Source organism: Fukomys damarensis, unplaced genomic scaffold, assembly GCF_012274545.1.
Source record: "Fukomys damarensis isolate Sample0158 unplaced genomic scaffold, DMR_v1.0_HiC HiC_scaffold_18, whole genome shotgun sequence".
Classification (NCBI taxonomy): domain Eukaryota; kingdom Metazoa; phylum Chordata; class Mammalia; order Rodentia; family Bathyergidae; genus Fukomys; species Fukomys damarensis.
Window position 1 is genome coordinate 32218638 of NW_022900930.1, and position 26284 is coordinate 32244921.

Sequence of the window (26284 nt, forward strand, 5' to 3'; positions counted from 1 at the left end):
AAGTGTCCATACTGTATTATTTATATCAGGATTTTCTTAAATACATTATAAAAATAAAAGGTCCTAAGGGTAGATTCCGGGTACTGAGGATAATAGCTATAACTTAACACTAACAAAAGAGAGAATTTAAAATGCAGAGTGTGTACTCCAACTTGTACGAATGGTGACCAAAAAACATAAACTGTACATAGAAAAAGTGGGGAAAATCTTGTCAATACCAAAACATAGATAGTGTGAAAAATTAAAACAATTTCTATGTGAGGATCCCTGTAAGACTTTCTTGGCTCTAGCTTTCCTGCAAACATCAGAGGTGATCTTAGATGATTCTTCCTGCACTGCTAAGAGTCAGATGCTGGACTAATTAATGTAGGAAAATATTCCTGGCTATTCCCTAACACATTTCTCACATTCAGCTGTAACCTCCTAATAAGGTTTTCCTTTTTTAAATTCTTTTTTCTTGCTTTATTTTCTTTTTTATTTTTTTATTGAGTTTATTGGTACAATGTAGGTATACAATACAATTACATTCATCATTGGGATTCTGTACCTTTACATAATAGGTCTTGTTCTCATTTTTTCCCCTTGTCCCTGCCCTCCCTTCACCACCTCCTCCGCTCCCCATTTACAAACACTTTATTTCCATTTTTTCAAATTCTCATATTTTTTTCCTCTCCCTTATTACCTTTCCCCCACCCTTCCCACTTTCCCTACACCTTTACCCCTTTACTTCCTATTTCACATTATTAATTATCTCATTAGGATCCTGTGTACTATTATAGTTTTTTACCCCAAAGAAACTATTTGGTATTTCAGTTAAAGAAATCTCTATATGAACATTAAAAATAAGGAATCCTAAAATAAAACTAAAAAAGAAAGTAAAAGAGAAAAGGCAATGATGTAACATTAAAATAATTCTTAACTCTGAAGATGAAAATGGTCCCTGAACATATTTAAATTGCTTCTCACTCTTATAGTCTTATCTTATTCTTTTTTCATTATTTAGAGAATACTTTATTAGTATTTAGTACGATGTGTTACCCCTGTACACATGGAAACAAAATAAAAAATAAAAATAAAAATAAATTAACATTTCTAGACCAATATGGTTGTCCGTTTCTGTACAATGCCAAGTCAACACAGTAAATTGGGATGACTTTTTCCAAAGTTGGCAGCACCATTAAAGTTTCCCAAAATTCAATATATAAAGACTAATAATAGTATGTTATGCATCGATAGCAGCAACAGCTTTTCCAGGTTCTGCAGTCTTCTGAACAAAATTATAGATATTCAGCACATTCCACTAAAAAACAAACAAACAAAAAAAAACAAAGAAAAGAGTAATATCCAGACAACAGCAAAGTTTTGTTGCTGTTGTGGTACCTGGCACCATTTTTTCTATTAGCCTCTTAATCATCATCTGGAAAGAGAACATTCTAGAGTAATATCATTAAATATAGCTCTGATAAAGCACGTTCCCTACTATGTATCATAAAGCAGGTACAAGATATTTTACATTCATAGAGGTATGATACAGTACTGTCCTACATCAATAATACTAAACTTTGGAATAATATCAACTCCATGATTCTAATAAAATTGTTGAAATATATTCTCTTTTTATTACCCAATAATGCAATGTTATAAAAGGTTTTATTACACTAAAAATATACTCAAGAGAAGAACAGCAATATCATCCTTCTTTTGAAATCAGAGATTTTCTATTCTATTGCCACCTGCAATATTTTCTACTTGAATACACATTTAAAGATTGGAAATGTGGGGGTGGAAAGGATATGGATGGAAATAATACTCTGAACATATTTATTATGCCAACAACTCAATATAATGCATCTTTGATGGTGTATAATTAGATATTAAAATTTCTCATAACTAGAAATGTCCTCAGTCAGTGGGAATTATTATAGATAATTTCAGGTAATCTGGGAATAATTTGGCTAGCTAAAAGGCTTAATATATAACACATCCAGTATAAGAAAAATTAATTTGGTCTTCATATTAATGCTCTAACTATAACAGAAATTGAAAATTCACATAAAACCTGAGAAAACTAATAATTTTATTACTTTTTCAAATAAACTTAGAAATGATATGACAATAAGAAAATTATCTCTCAAAATTTACTGCCTTTTCCCTAAAGAATTACATATTTTTACATAAAGATTGGAGTTTTATTTATATTCATTACTGATTTAATTTAGATTCCTAAACTTTATTTTCATTAATTCCCATGTTTTATTTTGTCTGATTTCGTTTCTCTCACTCTCATATTTCTAAAAGGAAACTGAAGTGTGTGTAAAGTAAACATTTAGTACAGTTTCGTAGAAATATCAATCGCAAAATACCATTCCAAATTGTGTCCTAGCCCATGTTCTTGATATCTTTTAGGGTTTAATTAAGATATCAGGAGGACTACAAATATCAGAACAAAAAGTACAGTGAGCAATTTAAAGATAGCTATGGGTAGAAAGAAAGTAGATTTGAGATGTTTTTGTTTTCACTTATAGTATATTTTGCTGTGAAATCACTGTCAGTTGAAAAACCACAAATAGTTCATAAAGTAACAGGAAATGGAATAATCTATCATTCCTGCTGGCTTAAGGGTGCATCCCTTGTAAGCCTGTTTTATGGGACAGTAAAGAGGATGGCGCTAAACGTGGCTGGTGTGACCCTGAAGTCCACGGATGGGAAATACACGGATAGCTCTGACAGAACTGTTCACCAGAGAACAATTTGCTCCATTTACGTGATCAGAGGTAAAAATTGGGGACTTTATTTTAAATCTTTTATTTTAAATGGAGATAATGTAATTCATGAAAATGTGCATTAAGTTTTAGAGAACTGGTAGTTAATCTTTTCTGGAAGTTTGGAGGTTATGGAAAATTGAATCAAACATATTTAAGATTATGAAATCAATTTTTATCAAAATTATTAGAATAACATTTTTGGTTAGACATTGCACAGTGATACACACCAAAACAATACCACAAAACCATCAGAGAAACAAACTAATCAAATGACCCCCCTGCACACAGGGTGTGCTGATACTTACTTGGCGTGGCGGATATCTGGCAGGGACCTCTCTAGAGCAATATTATTGCTGACAAAAATGTTGAAACCATTCTCCCTGTAAGCCGAGTCATCATTGTCCTCTTCAGTGAGCGGGTAGGGCTTGCCCTGTTCACCTTTCCCTAGTGGGAAAAAACAAAGTCAAATTTTCAACTCGGGAAAAAAATGTCGTATTCTAGCACAGAAACTCAAAATTGGCGGTTATCAATTTAAAATAACCGTTGCTCTGTGACACACACGTTTCTAGAAGAAAGATGCTGAATTATTTAATTTTTTAATGTGGGAAAATCGAATATACTACAATAAAAAAATAAACAGTACAGAAATAGAAAGTATAAGCTCCCTTCCCAGATGGAACCACTGTACAGATTTCAATGTATGTTTCCTAACAGTCGTATGAGATTCTGACAGACGTATTTCTTTATTATTTTTCCCCAAATAATTATTGATCCTTTACTTCCAATAATTGATACTATTTCATTATACTCTAGTATATATCATTGCACTAAAGGTTTGCTTTGTGTTATTTTTAGCTTTTCTTTATTTCTCCATTATAAATATGTTAAAATGCTTATTTCATATTATCCCAGTTACATATTTTTATATTCATAAATTCCTAGAACTAGAATTTCTGGAAAAATCTTTATTAGTAAGCATAGTATTTTCATACATCCTGAGAAACATTGGATATTTTCATATCTAACCCTAAATATATATTATTAATATTTTAATTAGAGATATATTTCTGAAATCATAAAATGATTGTTCAGGGTTTTTAAAATAATACTTTGGAGATTTTTTTTTTTTTGGTTCCAGGGATTGAACTCAGAACCTTGTGCTTGCAAGGCAGATGGTTAAATCCCTGGCCCAGTAGAGCTTTTTGTATACTATGTTTATTAAATATTTGTTAGTTACATATGATGTAACATATGGTGCCAATATTTTGTGAATTTACTCACTTAAATCTAAGCTAAATCATTTTCTTCAGGATAATTTTATTTTATAATTTTCTTCATTCTTTCCTCCCATCCTCCTATTTCTCTCTTTCTTTTTCTTTCTTTCTTTCTTTCTTTCTTTCTTTCTCTCTTTCTTTCTTTCTCTTTCTTTCTTTCTCTCTTTCTTTCCTTTCTCTTTGTTTTCTCTATCTCTCACTGTCCCTCTCTCTGTGTCTTTCTGTATCCTTGTTTTCTCTCTCGATCTCTCTCTTCAGCCTCTTTCTCTCTCTATCTCTCTCTTTAGTACTAGGGATAGAGCCCAAGGCTGTTGCACTAAGCTCCAGCTCCAGCCTTTCTTTCTTTTTATTTTTTGAGACAGTTCTTGCTAAATTGATAAATTGTCCAGACAAACCTCTACCTTATCATCCGCTCCTGCCTCAGTTTCCCAGCGTACTAGAATTATAGGTACACTCAATATTTATTTTTTTCCTTTGAACTTATTGGTACTTTGTAAGTATACAGGACAGTTACATGTACCTTTGGGATCTTGTGCCTTTTCATGACATCTTGGTTCTCATTTTTTTCCCCTTGTCCCTGCCCTCCCTTCACCCCCTCCACCTTTCCCTATTTACAAAGACTTTGTGCCTGTTTCTTCCTTTTCTCATGTCTTTTTCTTTTCCCTAATTTCCTTTCTCTTACCCTTCCCCCTTCCCCTACACCTTTCACCTTTTTCTTCCTATTTCACATTATCAATTATATAACTTGAATCTTATTTACACTTTTAGTTTTCACATCAGGGAAACTATTCAGTATTTACATGTGTGTCCTATTTATTTAACTTAAGAGCATGGCCTCAATATGCATCCACTTCCCTATAAATGACTCTAGTTTCTCACTCTTTATGGCTGAGTAATATTCCTTTCCATAGAAAAAACACATTTTTTTTTTTTTTGATACTGGGTATTGAACATGGGCCCTTGTGCTTGTGAGGCAGACAGCAGAACCACTAAGCCAAATACATAGCCCAAAGAAACACATCTTCTTTATCCAGTCTCCAATTGATGGCCAATTGTGCTACTTCCAAATTTTAGCTATTACAACCTATGCTGTGATAAACCTAGGTGCACATATATTACTGTAGTATGATTCTCTTAATTCTTTTGGAAAGATACCCAGCAGAGGGATGGCTGGGTCAAATGGTACCTCCAGTCCCAGCTCTTCGAGGTATCTCCATATTGATTTCCATAGTGGTTGCACCAGTCTGCACTCCCACCAACAATGGAGAAGAGTTCCTTTCTCCCGACAACCCTGCCAGCATTTGTTACTGGTTGATTTCCTGATAGCAGCCATTCTTTGTGGGCTGAGGTGGAATCTCAGTGTTGTTTTCATCTGCATCTCTGCAATGACCAGTAATGTTGAACATTTTTTTCATGTGTTTATTTGATGCTTTTTACTTCTTTGAGAAATGTCTGTTCATTTCAGAAGCCAATTTTTGAACTGGGTCTTTATATTTGGGGGCGTGATTCTTTATGAGTTCATGCAACATTTATTTATATATAATATTTGGAAAGAAGTTTTATGTCTAAAGTTTTTCATTATTTCTTCATAATTGCTATATCACTTCTAAATTTCTTCATTATTTAATATAGGTTCGTGAGCTCAGAATTTTACTAAAGTTTTATTTTTGTTTTGCTGATTAAAAGTTTTGAAAGATTTGGAAATTATTTTGTGTCAAAAGTGAGATAAGCACTATTTTTATTTTTATGGGTGTTTAACCAGTTGTAGGAACACAATTTATTAAATAATTTATTTTCCTTCCTTATGATTAAATATATATGCAAGTTTTGTACACTTTCTTAAGCACATTCACAAATTTTCACGACATCCCACTGTTGTGTCAATTTTTTACTTTGGAAACATTGCAGCACGAATATTTTTTCATGTTTGGAAAAGACAGTTGTCACTTATGTTGTTTTTCAGGTTAATTTTACATGTCTTTTTTTCAATGTGAACTATTTAATAAAATATCCCCTCTAGATTGTGTTTTTGAGATTGTATGGAATTTATTAATTCAGCCTTAGAAAACAGATTTATTAATTCATTCCTAGTTATCCCTTGGATCTCAGTGGAGTTTCATACAATTAAAAAAATTTTTTTTGGTATATGTTAGTACTGCACAGTGATTACTTTCTTCATGGAGAGCTCGTACATATGCACACACATTTTAATTCTTTTCTCTGTCTCCTTTCCCTGTTCTCCCTGCCCCACCCTGCATCTCTGGATCCCCTGCCCTTTTGTGAAAGTTCTATCATAATCATACAATTTGTTTTGATTTTTATATGGGATGATGGAAAAATACAATGAATGGATATTTTTAAAAAATACCTATAATAGTGAAAGACACACCAGGAATGATGAGATAAGTGTGTTTAAAATGAGCGGAGTGGCATCTTTACTATTTTGTGGGAAAGTATTGGTAATGCGTCTTTTATTGTAATAAATTACTTAAATTTAAACACCACATCTGCTTATCGCACCTCATTAATCAGACATTTAGGACAATAAAAATATTATGTTATATACTTTTTATGGCTTGTAGCTAGATGTCCCCCCAAAACCTCACATTCTCATAGGTGGGGCTTTTCAGAGGTGGCTGGATCTAGAGTGTGTGAAGATGGATTAAGAATATGTGACATCTAAACCAGTCCACTAATTGGTTTACCATAGTTCTGGGTGTGGATCATGGGAAGGGCAACCCCCAGTGTGGGCAGCACCATCTAACGGTTTTGGATTCTGGATGGGATAAAAATCCCTAAGTCTTACTGTTCGTTGCTTCCTGTCTACCCTGCCATAGGCTTTTTCTTCTCTGCCATGTCCCCTTGCCATGCAACCTGTCTTGGAGCCAGGTGACTACGGACTGACACCTCCACAAACTGTGAGCTAAAATAAACCTTTCCCTCTTTAACTTGTGGGTGTCTGGTATTGTATCCCAGCAACGGGAAGAGTAAGTAGGACAATTCTCATCCTCCTTATTCACCAAATATCTCACCGTGCTACTTCTGCCTGTTCTCCAAAGTCAAAATGACCGTGGAAGAGAAACAGTTTGAAACAAATCAGGATACAGAGGCAGCCATGACAATGCGACTAAAGACTTTCGTAAGAGGACTTCCAAAACCGCTTCTGTAAGAACAATGAGCTAAGTGTATTCAATGTGAGAGGGACTCTTCTGAGGTGAATTAAAAGCAATGTGAATTTCACTCAGTATTTTTTTAATGTGTTCTTTTTCTTCATTATAGTCCATGTGATTTTTTTAGTACATTTTTCTAATTAACATGCTCGAAAGTTACTGATTTTTCTACTTACTGTTTTATTAGGTACCGTACTGAACTTATATCTTCAAATAATTTTTTTAAAGTTTATAGCTTTTTGAGTAACAATCCTTTTATTTTGTGCATCACACCTCTTCCTCCCCTTTTCTTCATGAATAACTCTTACGGCTTTTTTCTTTTAATTCTATAACTGCGTGTCATTAAGTTTGTGGAGCTGACAGCCACTATAACTAGCAGGAAGTGATAAGAAATTACTTGCTCAGGGAACAGGCTAAAAATCTCTCTGATTGTGGAAAAGCATTTTAGGTGTTTTTCTTTCAACCTTAAAAAACAAAAACAGAAAACACCTTATATTTCTCCAGTATCTCCATTTGATTTCTTCGAAAACATCACTATTTTAATTCAAAGAGAAAAGAGTAATTGAGAAATTCCACTTATACAGCAGAACCCATTATGCATTAAGTATGTTAAAGTTCTGTATACACATCTTTCTTTCAACGTACATATACCTCGAAATAAACATTGGTCTACACAACTAGCATATAAATGAATAGTATTCAGATTACTATTTGAATATTTGTATGCCCTAAATGTGATGTATACATACACCTGAGACTTTCTTACATTTATGTAGAAATATTTAATTTTGAGCTTTCAAATGTAACTGCCTTTAAGACTAAAAATATAGAAATTTAAAGCTATGCACTTGTTAAAACATTTTTTAGCTATTTATTTATTTATTTATTTATTTTTTGGTGTTTTGAGACAGGGTTTCACTATGTAGTTGAGAATGACCTGGAACTCACTAGGTAGCCCAGGTTGGTCTCGAACTCAAAGTGATCCTCCTGTCTCAACCTCCTGAGTGCTGGGATTACAGGCATGTGCCACCACGCCTGGCCTAGGAATTCATTTTCTTTGTACAACAATTAAGTATTTAGACTGACAGTTTTGTTTGTTTGTTTGTTTGTTTGTTTTTTTGTACTAGGGATTGAACTCAGGTCCTTGTGCTTGCCAGGCAGGCACTAGAACCAGTGAGCTAAATTCCCAGCCTGAGATTGACAAATCTCTTGAGATATGCCTTTGGAAATGAACAGCTGATTCTCTAAAGATATAAAAAACTTATAAGTCATCAGTTATGAGTCATACTAAAAACTTCGTAGCAGTTGTGAGAATAGGTTTTAAATTTTTATATTTTTGTCCATAACGCAGCAGTTTTTACTGCAAATGTTACCAACTCATCTTAAGTTTTAATATGTAGAGCCTTAGGGCATAAAACATCTCATGTAGATTGAAATTACTTTAGTAGAAAACAAACCAAAGCTGCAACATAAAGTATAAGGAGAAATTATAACAATATTTAAGTCATTATCATCTTTATTAGTCTATAGATACACTTTTTTAACATTTTAAAATGTATATGACTTACTACTTTCAACTGAAAATTGAAATCAGTCTTTCTTTAAATATGATTAATTTGACATTTGAAATGATTAAAATAGGATAAGTATTGTGGTATTTTAAATAATCAAAACATTAATAAATGTGTATCTAAGCAGAAAATTTATTTTTAAAAATATTTATTTGATACTCATATACTCACAGAAGATAGTAGATATTTAATAATTAACTTCTAATTTCCCCATAATGCATCTTGCATTTATTCTCAAACTCAAATGACATTTTATTTATTCTGGCTATCATATTCTTATGGTATGAATGTCAATTGTTGAAATACTTTAATTATCTATTATACGTCCCCTTGTTAGGGAAATTGAAAATGCATGTACTATGATATTAGGCCTGAAGAAGTTAGGATTGTGTTATCATTATGAAGATAAATGGCAAATTTATAAATGGCCATTGTGATAAAAAATACTATCTTTAGGGCCGGGGATTTAGCCCAGTGGTTCTGCCGCCTGCCTTACAGGCACTAGGACCAGAGTTTAATCCTGGATAGAAAAAAACAAAACAAAACAAAACAAAACAAAACGCAACTAGAATTAATTGAACTGAAAAATAATTCCTATAAGAATTTCTAAATTTGGCAAATCGAGGACTATGTATGGACCAGAAACTAGAAAAAGTCAGATTTTCAGCTCAAACTTGAATTATAGCAGAAGATATAAATTATTTTTAAAAGTCCAGGGTTGAGGATAATTTACACAGGAAGAAAGTGTCATTAGTGAATGTGTACAGGTAAGAATTTGGAAATACATTTCTTGAAAAATAATACATTTATTTAAATAGATGGCAATCTCATAAAATTAATTAACATGAGATAAAGCAGGCTTATAGAAGAGGAGAGAAATATCTAGTGACAATCTAAGATATTTGAACTATTTCTTATAAGTTACTAATGTGTATGAATAGCTTAAGGAAATCAGTAATTTAACACTTTTCTTAGGGAGTCCTGAGGCTTAGCAAGTGGGGCTACTCAGAAATAGGCTTCTGCTTAAGTATGATTTGCTTGAAGATATTTTTTGTAATCAACGCAACTCTCTGTGCCATATTTTGTCCGTTTGTTTCTTTTGCTGCATATTTCTATTCTAAATATATGTTTTTACCTATTAGCTGATTTCCTCTCTTCCCACTGGAATGCAAGCTCCAGAAAATATAAAAATCTTTTTTTTAAATTGAATTTATAGGTACATTCTAGGTAGACAGTACAGTTACATTCATTACTGGGATCTTGTACCTTTACATGCCAGTTATAAAAATCTCTTTGTTCAATGACTACATTGAACAAAGACTTCAAAGAATGCCTGTTACTAAGTACACCTTCTATGAGTAGTATATGAATGTTGAGATGCCAAAATTTTGTGTTTATTACTCAGTGGAAATAAAGAATAGTATTTGTTTATCCAAAGGCGATATTAAGCACCTCAACAGAAACTGGAAATTAAATGAGGAATAACACTATTATTTCTTTGGCATCAGCTAAGAAAAGAAAAAAAGAAAACTGATCATTGTCATTTAAAACATAATAATCCATAAGATGATTCAGAGCTGGGTCTGTGTTTTAATAAATGTGGATTAGAAAGCATCATTTCACTGAAGTGTACTGCTCCTCTCTTATTTTTGTAGAAATGGAATTAAAAATTATCGGCTATCCATATCTCATGAACTTTCAATTGTCCTACAAATATAGCGTTCAGAGAGCAAGGAACTATTCTAGTGAAGTTTTCAAGTGAGAGTTTAAAATTATTATTTTTCAGACACAGTGTCCCACCATGTTGCTGAGGCTGGCCCCAAATTCATGGGCTCAAACCAGTCTCCTGCCTCAGGATCTTGAGTAGCTGGGACTACAAGTGTATGCCACTGTACCTGCTTTCAAGGGATTTTCACTGAAATATAGAAAGGCTTTAGGGTAATAGTAATTTATTAAAGAGTAAATAAGTCCACTTCATTAATACTAAGCATTAAGTACATTTTAAATTAACTAAAATGTCTTTCCTGCTTTTATACTAATTTTCTACATTTTCTATCTATACTTCATTATATTATTTCATTCCACTGAGTATTTAATAACTATATATCTAGGTACTTAGCAATGTTACTTATGAAATGAATACGTAAGTCCCATCATGCTAGTACAATTCATGGTGGGAAATCTGGTCAGGTGTAGTCCTTACTCCATGCGTCACCCTTTTTTCTAATCGGAATCTCCCTAGGGTGTTTGTACTGTGGACCATTACCTGATGGCTTCGGTGGGAAGCCTTGGCTGCATGGGCTAGAGATTAGAGCACTGAAGAGAGTTCTGGATTCTGTCAGTGTTTTATCCAAAGAGGCAGGTAGCAATTATTCCTCCACTGTTTTACAGTTGGAGAATGTAAGCTTATTCTTACCCCCAAATTTAGTGCCGAATCTGTTACAGGCCAAGAGGCAAAACAGGGATCTGGAGTGTTGGCATTATTATGCTTGCTAACTGCATCAGACAAAACAGAATCAGTTTCCTAAGTTATAGGAGGAGAGACCAATGTCACAGGGGACTGGATGGGGATGGCTCCAGCCCTGTGCGTAAGGAAATCTCTTCCTCTAGCAAAATAGTCTCATTAGGATTTAGGAGCTCAAATGAGGATTCCTAGCCTCATCAGGATCCTCCCAAATATCTCCATCCCAATTTGTGGGATCCCATTCTTTTCTGACCTGCACCCTCACTTTTCCTTTAGATATCCTCTGAGGCTGAAGATTAAATTTATACTGTGTATCAGCTAGTAGAATTGTGAATATAATCATGGTTTGAAAAGGCCACCTGGAAGCTGTTAGAGTTGTCTATTCCTGGCAAAATAGTAAACTAATAAAAAATATCAAATCCCTGGAGGAATTTCAGAGATCAGTGCCACTCTAGAGGACTTGAAAAATGCTGAAGTGGTGGTTGTCACCACATCCTTATTTAATTGTCCTATTTAGCCTGTGCAGAAGATGGATGAGTCTTGGAGAATGACAGTGGTTTACTGTAAACTCAATCACGTGGTGACTCCCGTTGCAGCTGCCGCACCAAATGTGGTTTCCTTGCTTGAGCACATTAGCATGTTTCTTCATGACTGCTGTGCAGCCACTGATTGGGCAAATCCCTCTTTTCCATTCCTATTCATAAGGCCTGTTAGAAACAATTCGCTTTCAGCTGTCAAGACTGGCAATACAATTATACACCTTTAATGTCCTGCCTCAGGGTTCTCTTAACTCTCCAGCACTGTGTCATAACTTAATTCGCAGGGATCTTCATGGTGTTTCTCTTTTAGAAGGTATCACACTGGTCCATTACATTGATGATATTGTGCTGATTGGACCAAGTGAGCAAGAGGCAGCAACTACTTTGGACTTGTTAGCAAAGTATTTGTGAATTAGATGATGGAAAATCAATCCAGTTAAAAATTCAAGGTCCCTCTACCTCAGTGAAATTTCTAGGAGTGCAGTGATGCAGGACATACAGAGATATCCCTGGAAAGGTGAAAGATAAGTTGTTGCATCTGGCTCCTCTGACAACCAAAAATGTAGCGTGGTACTTTGTGGGTGTATTTGGATTTTGGAGAAAACATATTCCTTACTTAGGTGTGACTATATACTGACTCATGGGCTGTAGCCAATGTTTTGGCTGGATTGTCAGGGACTTCGAAGGAACATGACTGGGAAATTGGTGAAAGATATTTGGGGAAAAAGTATGAGCATAACCCGCTCCATATGGATAAAGGATTTAAAGATATCCATACCCCAGTGCAATCATACACCAAAAAGTTACCTCAGCAGAAGAGGGCTTTAATGATCAAGTGTGTAGCATGACATGCTCTGTGGATGACAGTTAACTATTTTCTTTAGCTGTTGCTATCATTATCCAATGAACAAAGTGGCTATGGTGACGGCAATGGAGGATTTGCATGGACTCAGCTGCATGTCCTGCTACTTACCAAGGGTGATATTGACACAGCCATTGGTGAGTGTCCAATATGCGAGCAGTGGAGACCAACATGAGTCCCCAGTATGGCACCGTTCTTCAGGGTGATTGGCCTCTGACCCGTTGGTAGTTTGATTATATTGGGTGTTTTCCATCATGGAAAGGACAGCACTTGGTCCTTACTCTCATACACACTTATTTTGGGCATGGATTTACCTTCCTTGAGCATAATACTTTTGCCAAAATCACTGTTTGTTGACTTACCAAATGCCTTATTCGAGTCTGGGCATGGTGATGCAAGCCTCTAATCCCAGCACTCAGGAGGCTGAGGCAGGAGGATCATTGTGAGATTGAGACTAGCCTGGGATACATAGTGAGTTCCAGGACAGTCTCAACTACATCATGAGACCCTGTCTCAAAAATAAAAAAAAAACAAAAACAAAAACAAAAACAAAAAAATGCCTTATACATCATCATGGTATTCCACGCCATATTGCTTCTGACCAAGGAACACATTTCAGTCAAAGAAGTGAAGCAATGCACTCATGCTCGCATAATTTGTTGGTTTTACCATATTCTTTAATATCCAGAATCAGCTTGTTTGACAAGAAGATGGAATTTCCTTTTTAACATGGAATTACAGAGCCAGGTAGGTAGCAATACCTTACAGGGCTGAGACGAGGTTCTTCAAAAGGCTGGATATGCTTTGACTCAGTAGCCACTGTAAGGCGCTGTGTCTCTGATAGCCAGGGTTTATGGGGCTGTTTAGGGGTGGAAGTGGGCATAGTACCATTCACCATTAATCTTAGGGAACAAGTAACAAATTTTTGCTTCCTGTTCTCTTGACTTGATGCTCTGCAGGCCTAGATACTAGGTCCAAAGGGAAGGTTTGTAGCAGAAACCGCAGCAGTGATTCCATTGAATTAGAAGCTAAGATTTCCCCTTGGTCATTTTGGATTCTTCATGCCTCTGAGTAAACAAGCTAAAAAGTGAGGTATGCTATTAGCAGGGGTAATTTATTTAGCGGAAATGGGTATACTTGAGTACAGGAGATCCCTTAGGGCTCATCCTAGTATCACCATTCTGTGTTGTTGAAGTTAACAGGAAACTACAAAAACCTAGTCCAGGCAGGATGAAAAGTGGCCCAGAATCATCAGGAATGGGTCACCCCAAAAGAAAAAGAAACAAGATCTTCTGAGGTGCTTGTTGCAGACCAAGGGACTAGAGAATGGATAGTAAAAGGAGGTACTTACAAATACCAGCTATGACTTAGTGACCAGTTACAGAAATAAAGATTATAATTGTAATTGTTCTCTTCTGTTTTGTTAATATCCTTCCTTTGTAACATAATGTTAGTAGACTTAATATTGGTTCTTAATTATTTTTACACCTGTTATAATATTTATGGTGTGTTAGAAGTAGGCATCACCGAAAGAAAAACTTGCTTTCTACTCTGGGAGGTTATTAGTATGCTTCTGCTTCTATGCAGGATAGTTATTACATGTTAGGTGTGATTACCGATATGGAGACTAAATATGCTTTGAGGAAATGTCTCTCATTGTCAAGTCGACAAGGGTGGGTTGTGATGGTTAACTATGATGGCAACGTAAATGGGAACTGCCTAGCTTACTGGTTTAGTATAGTTCTGGGTATGTGTGATGGATTTACCGAAGAGCAAAGACCCACCATCCTTGGAATATGGATGCAATAAAAGGGAAATAAGAACGTCTTGCTTCTGTTTATTCAAAGGAACTCTAGTCTTCAGCATTGCCTTTGGAAGTCTGTCTTCAGGCTTCTAGTACAGAATCTTAAGCCTCACAGCTCAGACCTTTGGGCCTCCTGATATGGACTAACACGGAACTGATTCTGCGGAGAGCTCTAGGCCTTCAGAGTTTTACTGAATCCTTCAGATCTCTAAGATGCTTATTGTCAGTTTTGATTCTTCCACATCTGATTCTACAGACAGCCACTGTAAGTCTGCCTTAATACCCAGATAATATATATTCACACGCACATACAGTGACATATATTTATGTATATATATTGTGTGTGTGTGATTCCTTTTCCTCATTTCCATGCCACTTACTCAAGCCGAGGTACACACATTTTAATAACAGAACTGCTGTCACAGCTTCTTAACTGGTCTTCCTGAACCTAACGTTGCCTGCCCTCCTCCTTCCCAGACTAGAGTTCCTTTGAATAAACAGAAGCAAGACTCCTTATTTCCCTCTTATTGAATCCACATTCCATTTTGGCCTTCACTGAGTTATCCTTTTAAACATAAAGCTTTGATGTTGTCAAACTCTTTATGCAATTTCCCAATCCTTCATTGGCATTTCTTCAAATTCACTAAGATATAATCTATATTTGCTTCAGCAGCACATGTACACTAAGATAAAATCTGAATTCTTTAACTCGATCTACAAAGCTTTGGAAGACTCCTGCATTGGATTTCTTCTCATTCTTGGGAAGACCATTGCATGACTGTGGCCTTTGAAGATATCTTTTCCACTGTGTGGGTTAAGACCACTCTGTTCTCCATTCTCATCCTAATTACCTGTTTTACTCCACCAGGTCCTTCTGCTCCCCCTTAGATGTTCTTCTAGTAGCCGCCTTGTGTCTCATCATAATATCTGGATAGGCACCCGTTTTAGCATAATATCTCACTGGTACTCAGTAGAAATTTGGAATAAGTGAATGAATGAATTCACTCATAAAGCTTGCAAAATCAAAGAATATACCATCTGGTTTTTAAGAGGAAGCCACATTATAATATTTAAAATTTTTTCAGTTAACGATATGGTGAACTATTCTATATTTTCATTTCTAATCTTAGATGAATTTCCAGATATCAGAGATTTTCTGCATATTTCTCCTAAGTTATACCCTATTAATAAAATTAATACTAATTAGAATCGTGTTTATTAATATTGGAACTGGCAGACAGGATACAAAATGCACAAAATGATACAGTAAAGGAAGCAGATCTGGATTTGGGCAGCCACATTTTCAGTGCTTCTGAGTCATAGAATGACATTTATAATCTCTGTGGCTTTTATAGTAATTTTTGAGATGTTAATATTTTTCTGTGTTGTTTGTGTTTTCTGTGCAAGCTCAAGGTCCCTCTGAAAGATTTCGCACAAAGACTTTGACAAATATAAATGCGACGTCTGCCTGTTGTCTTTGTAACTGTTGAAAATGCAGAGAAAAAACTAAATGATTTAGTAGTAAAGATAGAGATGGAAGTGTCGATGATTACTACTGGAAGAAAAGGAGCAGATTTCCAGGGAGACAGGAAAAAACTCAGTTTGGGATGTATGGTGTGTGTCAGGGAAATGGCAAATGAGCAGGGATGCAGAGGCAGCTTTTCCAGGGAGACTCCCTGGGAGGACAGGGCCTTCCAAGCTTATGAAATAGCCCCGAGATGAGAACGGAAAGGAATCCTCAGAGCACAGGACTTGAGAGAAGCAAAAGGGTCTGTTGGTTTGAACCATGGGTATTAGCACTAGGAGCATAGGCATTAGAACAGAGGACTTTCTATAATGTATTACTCTGGGCCATCATACTTCTGCTAGATTCTTGTTTATACTTGTGATTTTTTTTTTAACTGACTCTTCTCAGGCCCAGTGGGATAAGTACTAGATGTCAGTTTAATTAGTCAAGAACATGTCTTTCATGTGTTCATGGTCTGAATTAATATTCAAATTGTGTACAAATTTTCCAACTTCATCAGTCATAAATTCAGGGCATAAAAAGCTTCTTTAAATTTCCTAAAGAACTTATGATTGGTACTACTATTACTATTGTGCAGTGACAAATCACTTCAACAAGCATAATGTAACTACGTGATGCACTTTCTGCCTGAACTTTTACAGAATGGGTGAGGGAGTTTTCAAAGTTTACTTTCAATACTAAGACTTCTCAGATTTCTTTATCACAATAATAGTTAGAAATAGAGTAAACTGCCCAGTTATGCTCTTTTTAGTGAAGAACCCCGGAGGATAGGTGAAAAATATTCGGTAGTAAAGTAAGCATTTAATGTTCTACTTTCAAACATATTTTTAAAGATTCATTTTGGCTATGAAAGACTTAAGAAAAAGAAATAGGTTGAGAAGTAAAAATACACTTTTTGTGAGAAATGAATTTATTTTAATTATCCACTAATATAAAAATCATTATGTTCTTACTTTTAATCAATATACATTATAAAAATAAAGTGGGACATTCTCTCGAAAGTGATGAAACACTGTAATAAAATGTATAATGCATGATAATTAATTTGGAGGCTGAAAATCAATTTATTTATGTGAAATACTTTGCCATTATTCATAATAGATTTCTTTTATAATTATGACACTATTTTTCAGTCTATTCAGATTTTATGTTCATTACTAATTAGCATTACATTTGTCTTTAATATTTTCATTATGAAATGTATTGGCACATAAAAAACAGAATGCAAGATAGTAAAAAAAAATATATATATATATATTTAGTTTGGGCTATATCCTATTTTTGTCAGAATCACTAATGTTGCATTTTTATGTTTAGAAAAAATGTGATAATAATGAACAGTGTGCACTTCCAAAATAGACTATGAAGATATTTGCAGTCCTACAGAGTAATATAAAAATTATTGCAATGATTACTATTTTCTGATAGTATAGATTGCTTATTTTCTAAGAAATTAGCCTATTTCCTAAAACATTAGTAGTTTCATTTATTTTTTTATTTTTATTTTTATTTATTTATTAATATTTTCCCTGAATTATTTGGTGAAAGTACAAATCAATTAAAAATCCAAAGTAAAATCTGGATTTCTCAGTATTGGATACTTTTGATTTAACATGCTTACCATCAGAAAAATCTTCTGTCTCTTATCAATGAATTTTTACAAAGGCAGAATTCCTGTCCCTATTATAAACTGTTAATAGCAGTGATGAGACAGACTTGTTGTATTATCTATTATGCATGCTTCTTTCTCTTTGATGTGTCCTTCTTCAGTCAGATCCAAATTATTCGTGACAGTAATAAGAAATATAGAATAAAAAGAAATAAAACTCAACCTGTCAAAGTAAGTAGGACAAAATGAATAGCTAAATTGTGCATTAAATTTATTTCCCATCAAAAAAATTATTTCCCATTTTAATAAATGGGCAAGCCATATCATGCATCTAATTACTCAACATGAGAAATTAGGAGATGTCTTTATCTTTATTTTTTACAACCCTTGACTCCAAAATAGCCCGTCATTAATTTGATTAAGCTTCCAAAATATATTTTAAATCCATCTTCTTTTTCCTGGCTCCTTTACTATAACTCTAATCCTCTTAGTTATAAATTGATAACATGATCCTACAGTCATTTTTGCTTTTACTTTCCCCAATTTTAACTCATTTACTACACATAAAATGGGAAAGGAAACTTAAAACTTCACTGCATTTCTTTGAACTTCAATATGATTTTTTTTTTTTTTTTTGGTACTGGGAATCGAACTCAGGTCCCTGCACTTGTAAGGCAGGGGGTGGAACCACTGAGCTAAATCCCAGGATGTAAGGCAGGTGGTGGAACCACTGAGCTAAATCCCAGGCTCAAATATGAATATTTAACTACATTCTACAAGACTGCTTGGCTTGGATTCTGTGTGCTACCCTATTTTATCTTCTACAACTCTCCCCGTAGATCAAGAAGCTTCACCTGCACTAGCCTCCATTTTGTTTCTCAGTGACAAGGTGCTCCTGCCTTCGATTTATAACATATTGCAAAACACTTTTCCAACAGGATGGCCCCAGTTGCTATTAGCATATAACATTCTGGGTAGTATATAACAATTATTCTAGTTGTACATGTTTTTAATCAACTTGGGAGGGGTGTAGATAGACCTTGTTGTGGTCTAATTTTGTTTTGCTTTTTTGGGGGGTACCGGGGATCAAACTCAGGTCCTTGGCAGGAGCAGAACCACTGAGCTAAATCCCCAGCCCTTTGTGTTGCTGATGACTGATGAAATACAGCAGTGCTCCACGTGCATGTTAGATATTGTATTGGAATATTCCCTTGGTGATGGAGGTTTTGCTTAATTATTCAATGCATTTTAGCAGATTATTTATCTTTTTCATATGGATTTATAGAAGTTCTTTATGTGTATTATAATTATCCATTTGTCAGTCATTATGCTTATTTTCATTCACTGTATTTTGATGAAAAAACTTTTAAGTTTTACTATAATTTACCAGTGTTTTCCTTAGAAGTTAGAAGTTTTATATTTAACAGAATTTTATGACAATTTTAATTGAATTTAAAATATTTTGTGTCAATTAAAGCTGCAATAATGCTACATAAAAATCTGAATATAAAATTCATTTCTTTGTAAACAAATTATTCCTTTTTTTTCCTGGTACTGAGGATCAAACTTGAGACCTTGCGCTTGTGAGGCAGGTGCTTGGCACCACTGAGCTAAATCCCCAGCCATAAACAAATTATTCCTGATCAAATACCTGCAGACTGCATGTGGGGTTTTCAGTCTAGACTGGTCCTAGGTGATGTCTGTTGTAAATTAAGGCAGAATGAAGGGGTGCTTTATCTATATTTTGAAGTAGTTGTATATTCACAAGTTGCTTTCTCCTCTCCCACCAATGGTAAAGGCTGATCAAGGGGACAAATATTTTTCAAACACTTGCTTTACAACCCTCTTTATATTCCATTGATCAAATCAACATGCATAGCTGAAATCAAAATCAAGAATTAAGAATGTAAATTTTAGCCCTGGGAGAATGAACTTCAAAGTCACTTGACCAAGGTCATAGCTAAGAATTGTGGTAGTAAATTGGGGGAATTATTTTCATCTAAACCAAGCATGTATCCATTGTGTCTTCTAAATATGGCATTTGCTTTTTCTTCTATGTTTAGGCCTTAACATAAGCATTATAAAGGCCTCCAAAAGTTGTCTATGTCCTAATATCAAACATCTGTAAAAGTATCACTTTGCATATCATGTTAGTCACCTTTCTGTAGTTGTGATAAAATAAGGAGAAAATCAATTTAAGGAAGAAATGTTCATTTTGGCTTATGTTTCATAGAGTTAAATCCATGGTCAGCTCGTCCCTTTGGGCCTGTGGTGAGGCACAACATCATGGTGGGGAGAATGTGACTTCAGAAGCAGCTCACTTCTCAGCAGCCAGCAAAAGTAAGAGAGAAGGGGTCAAAGGGCCCAAACTTCCAATATCCCCTTCAGGAGCATGTCCCGCATGACCTGACTTTTTTTCTACTAGGCTTTATTTCCTAGATGTTGCACCACTTCCAAATAGTACCACAGGCTAGTGACCAAGCCATGAGACATGTTATGTCTCAAATCTGAGACATAATATGAAAAAAGGAATTTGCAGAAATGATTATGGGTCTTGAGATATGGAGATAGTACAAGATTATCCATGTGAGAACAGTTTAAGCATGGGGTACATTACAAAGCAAGTACTAAAATTGCTAGAGATATCACAACAGAAGTGAACAATGGAGTAATGAAGTAAGAAATGAAGGCAAACTTTACAATCTGGCCAAAGCAAAAACTGTTCATTTTCTCCCAATGTTTTCAGAGGGAACATATCCCCATTGAATCACTGTAGACTTCTGGTAGGGTAGGTTTACAGGTTTGTCAGGTAATCAAGTTTCATTGTTTTGAGTCACTGAATTTGTCATAATTTCTTACAGAAACAAAAGAAGCTAATGAAAAGTAGTCTACACGGAATGTATTTCAATGGTATATTAGTATTATGTTTAGTTTTTGCTGTGTGGGTATGTGTGCTTATATCCATGTAAAAATCTTACAATAAAGTTCTGTTTTTGATTGAATATAAATTATGCACAATTGTGAGATAGCATGAATTAATCTTAGCTGATCAGGTCTAGAAAGCCATGTGTTTGTCTTCAGAGATGACTGAAACATGATGATGACCAGTGGCCAAGGCTATGAAAATGTTAACAAGAGACAACTAATGTTGTCTCTCCAGGAGAGTGTAAAGTGTTTTGTTGGGATTTTATTTTTGTTTTAGAGATGCTCATGATTGAAACCAGTAATTTGCATTGGGATACATTCTCTTTTTTTATATTTTGAGACAGGGCCTTGCTAAATTGCTACATTACTTAGGTTTGGCTGCAACTTTCAGTCTTCTTGCTTTAGGCATAAGCCACTATATTTAGCTCACTGTAAGTTCTTAGGAGTCAGTATAAATAGGCATATAGGCAGTAATAACTCATTTATTATTTGCACTGGGATTTGATGGAGTTTCTATAGCTACGACTGGTCAAATAGTGAAATGTTCTTACTTGATTATCTTGCTGTAAGAGAAACCACAATAAAATTAATTTGGATTTCCTAGATCTGAGGTACTTTACATGCATGCCAGTGGTGTTTCACATCTGGGAACAAAAATGTGTCCTGTATACTTCCAGGGTTGCATTGTGATTATATTCTGATTCCTTTGAGTATTTTCAACACTCAACCACTTAAGGTAATTATTGTGTGATTACCATACTTGCTGAACTCTTATTCTAACAGTTCATCTGTCAATTATTTGTATATAATTATATTGCTAATAAATTATTATAGCTTTATTTTTGCCTTCCAAACATTATACAATTTATTTTTCTTGCTTTACTACATTATTATCTCTAGTTCAGTGTTCAGTGGCAGTGAAATAACATACATCTTTCATATAACCTCAGAAGATAAATGTTATATTTAATAATTAAATATGATATTTTGTGTGATAATTTCAGATGAAAAAGTTTAAGGTTTTATATTGTAACTTAAAAAATCATAATTGGATACATCTTTCTATAAATATTTTTCATATTTATAGAGATGATTATGATTTTTACACCATATCTGTTAATGTGGCGAGATGGATTGTTCAAACAACTAACTGCATTCCTGAAATAAATGTAAATTCACTGATGTTATAATTTTTTTGTATTCTATTCATTTGTCATAATATTGTTATGTTAGATCTACTTTATGATGAGGTTGGCTTAATTAGAATAGAGATAGATATTATTTGTAAGAAAACTATAATCCTAGTCTAGCTAGTAAATATTGTCTCAAAAATATGGCCCTATTAAACTTCTTTGCCTTTTATAGCTTCCGCAAGCCTTTAGCTATGATGCCGTTGAGGTTTTTCAGGTTTGATATTTGTTATTCATTGAAGATTAAGCATGGTATCTGTAAGCCAAAGACAGTTGAACCAAAATTCCTTCCCTTTTTATGTTATTAGTATATCTACATTTTAGTTCCTAACTGCTATATGTTCAAATTCTGTATATTTTCACATTTTCTGACTACTCTTCTGAGCTCTGCTACTAATTTTTCATTTATTAGTCAATAAAAATTTGTAATTTTATTTCTTGCCTGAAATGTATGTTACCATTTTTACTCGTGCTTATTGAATTGTCAAGAAAATTTAGAAGAAAGTGGAATGAGAAACCAAATACCATATTTTGCTCCTGTTGTAATCAGAGTACTCCCAAGGCTTTACTTTTTTCTTTTGTGATGCTGAGGATTGAGACCTCTTCTCACACAGCTAGGTGAGTGCTCTACCACTGACCTATATTCTCAGCTAAGATTTTACTTCACATTGGGGTGCTAATTCTTAGTTTGGAATTGATAATTTAAAATATTAAAACAAATGTACCTTATCAAATTTGCCTCATGATGTTTCAAAAAATAAAATATGTGAATGTTTTTTTGAATGCCTTCTTAGTTCAAAAGGAGATTATCATTCTTTCTTAGTAAAGTTTGTATGGTTATGTGTGTTTCACTTCTCACAACTAAATGAAGTGCACTGATAAAACCAAATAGACACATATAATAATATAACAATGAATGATTTCATTCATTATTTTATGTGAGAATTTGGAATTTGTTTCAAGGACTAAATACTTTGAAATTCAAGGACTATTTAAGATATTTTGCATATTTGTTTTTAATTTAAAGTCATAGAAAAGGCTGTTTTTAAATTGGATTCTGAAATAGAATATAAAGAAAAGAAAAACCTTGGATAAAATGTTATTAACATCTCTGACAATCCAATGTTTTTGTTTAAAGAATAAACCAAAAGAAAAGCATTTTATGCAGTTGTTTGACTTAATTAAAGGTAGTGCTTCAGTAGAATAAAAGTGCATACAATGAATTTAAATGATAAAGTAATGTATTTTAGGAGTAAATACCAAAGTTTCATGTTTGAGGGAAGCAAAAGTTTCCTGCATACAAAAGTGTATTTAGTTCTTGAAGCCATATCTAACAATGTAAAACAAAAAAAAACAACACGTAAAATGTTTCTCTAATGGGTTATTTATCAATAATATTTCAATCTGGTGGTTTTAAAATATATTTTAACTCCATGGAAACTGTGGAAGTAACTTTTAGAGTCATACATGTTAACAAATAAAATAATCATTCAAAGCCTTCACCTATAGATAGTTCATCCGAGGAGACTACCCTAAAATCAATGAATAAATTTAAAAAATTCTCTCCTCTAATCAAAACCAGCACTATAATAAAAAGAGGTGAAATTCAATTCATATGCATATTTGAAGAAGAAAGAATTGGGGATCCCAAAAAGTTCTATGTCTATAGTGATTTGGAAATAGCTTTGGGCCAACATTTAAAATATTGTCTCCAGAGGGCAGTGAAAGCTCTGCGTTAGTCATGGATGCTGCTTCTCCAGAGGGACTCTTCTGTCCATTGTTTTCCATACTGTGGCTCCACAGACTACCTATTCTTTGTTTCTCTTCTTGGTTTTATTTATTTTTTAATTCTTTTTTTTTTTTTGTTTGTTTATTTGTTTTAAGACAGGGTCTCACTATGTAGTTGAGACTGACCTGAAACTCACAATGTAGCCCTGGCTGGTTTCGAACTCACAGTGATCCTCCTGCCTCAGCCTCCCAAGTGCTGGGATTACACATGTGCACCACCGCACTCCCCCTCTTCTTGGTTTAAAATGGAATGATTGAAAGACAGGATTTGCATATCTTTTCAGTCCACTTTCACTCCAAAGCTCATTTTAGGATTTACTAAAAAGTGACAAGCTTTATTAAATGAGATTTACAGAGGCCATCTAATAGGTTAAGTTGTCCTATGGAAGTCATCCCTTGTGAACTTGCTTTGTGTTTTCTTTCCCTTTGCTGAGGACTCTAAATTCTAAAGAAAATCTGCACTTGAATGACTAAGATTTAAACTGCCATAGTCAGCTGTTCGAGGAAAAAGGAACAAGAAAAACTCCATCATGAGAACTAACAGTAATCTTTCTTTAGATTTATTGAATCAAGAACATTTGGCAAGCTTCATACAACATCAGGACGTATGTCAAAAAATGGATCACTGCATGATTGATGACTACACTATTACCTACCTACTTGTCCCTGAAAATGTACTGCCTTAAATTTCTTGTGTAAATTCTGCTTGAAGTTTTTAGCTAAATAATCATTTGGTTGATAGTCTAACCATTTCCAAATCAGCTGGTTTGTCATAATAAAGTTCTTTCTCAGCCATCGCTTTGTATAGCAAAGAATTGGCTTTCATAATATGGAGAGCAGACCAAGCCTTTGCATCATAACATTAGGGCTTCTCTGGAAAAGCAAGACCCTCAAAAATAGAGCTTCTGATCTAGTTACTTTTTCCATTTCTATGTCCTAGTAATTATACACAAACATTTTCTATCCTTGGTTCTCAGCTCAATTATTAATTTAATTCTTTACCTTCAAGCGTCTCTCACCTTCACAGTAAATACGTTGAAGTTGTAAGAAAATACAAAGAGTGGGAGGAAAAGCCTACAGTTAAAATTTTATCTTCCAAGAGGATGTGTCATGTTGCTTAACTGAGAGCCTTGGGTGGAATGTCCTTCAACTATTTTTACAATCCTTTCTCTTACTTTTAAAATGCACAGTCAACTCTACACATTGGATGCCATAGATTTCATTGGGTTTTTTCTTTTCTTTAAATATTCAGTTGCAAGCTAACTATTGTTCCCCAAGTGTCAGCCCCAACAAAATATAGTCTGCACGCAAATATTTAAAATTTTGCATTACCAAATGAGTTGCCACCACACAACAGACATTGTCCTCTCTCCTGCTTTCCTGCTTTCTACTTGAAGTTCCTCACCACAAGTTCCCAAATATGAAGCATAATGGACTTAATAAATGGTCACCTTGAGTGGGAAGGCCCAGCTCAACTGAGTCAGAATGATTCTGGGAGCACAAGATACAGCTAAAGATTGTTGCCAAAAATGATATAAAAGGAGAACAGGAGAGGAAAACTGTTGTTGATTTTCCTGGAGAAAATTGCCTTGTTGATTTTCCTGATGCGAAGTTGGGTGTTCTCATTGTCAGAGGAGCTTGGGTCCTCACTGTTGCCTGGAAAAGCTATGTTATCTTAGGAGGAGCTCTGATCTTTGCCTTGAGAATCACTTCCTGCTCCAGTGTAAATTCCACTGCTTCCTGGCACTGATCCTTCACCCCATCAGAGTAGGCTTTCTAGTTTCCACCACTGGCCTTTGGGCCTTCTTAGTTCAGATCCTTGGTACTGACTTGCATGAGACATTGCAGTGGGCTCTAGGCCTCTGGCTGGACTCATGCAAGGCATTGCTGTGGAATCCAGGTCTGTGGCTGGATTCTTTGGGTCTTGAGCTTGCAGACCTATATCCTCACTTTTCTGTACTAGTAAGCATTGACTAATACATGAATCTAATGTCCTCCCTTCATTTTAGCTATGTGTCGTACAGGTGTGTACATGCCAATTGTTTCACTATTCTATAGGCAAACAAATCACTTTTGGAATCTTAGTTAAGAAAAGGCTTTAAGTGTAGAGTGCCAACTATTTATTTATTACACATCTGGAAATAATTTTAAAAAGTAAATTGAGCCATTCAAAACACTCTTCATGGGATCTTTTTCCTGAAGCACCTGAGTCACTAAGTGGCAGCAGACTGCCCTGCACGTGTTACACACATCTGCTTCTGAGACAGCTCTCTGTCTGTATGGCCTGATGGCAGGATGAGCCTTCTGCTTCTCCTTTGCTTTCTGAATCTGGTCCACGCCATGTCTTAGGGAATTATCTAAGCCAGAACTCTGTGGATTTGGACATGAAGGTTTTCAGAGTTTAGAAGGCCAGCTATGGGTCTAAGTACCAAAGGGATCTATGAGACTCTAGGGAAAATGTGGGGATCAGAGAAAGTTCAAACTGTGTAATAGTTGCACTAGAGGTTATGACATTACTACTACAGATGACAGTAGTTAACATTATCATGCATATACATTACTACTAAAGACAGTAATAGTTAACACTGTCAGATATGTACGTTATTACTACAGATGATAATAGTACTATGTACATGTGCATTACTACTAATAATTAATACTACCAGACATGTATAGACCCTATATATACCAGGAATCATTCTTTCCATATTAGATACTCATGTTACCAAAAATTGCCTTCAAAATTTTTTCATTTTGAAAAGGAATTTAATTGTGGACAGATATATATATGTATA

The 26284-nt window shown here is 34.6% G+C and overlaps 1 protein-coding gene across 1 annotated transcript in view; it reads right to left on the minus strand.

Moving 5' to 3' along the window:
• Galntl6 (polypeptide N-acetylgalactosaminyltransferase like 6) overlaps nucleotides 1-26284 on the minus strand; it is a 1019213-nt gene that overhangs the window by 572374 nt on the left and 420555 nt on the right. The window contains exon 4 of the mRNA XM_010629830.2: nucleotides 3071-3209. Coding sequence (XP_010628132.1) covers nucleotides 3071-3209 — 139 coding nt within the window. The remainder of the gene's footprint in view (nucleotides 1-3070; nucleotides 3210-26284) is intronic.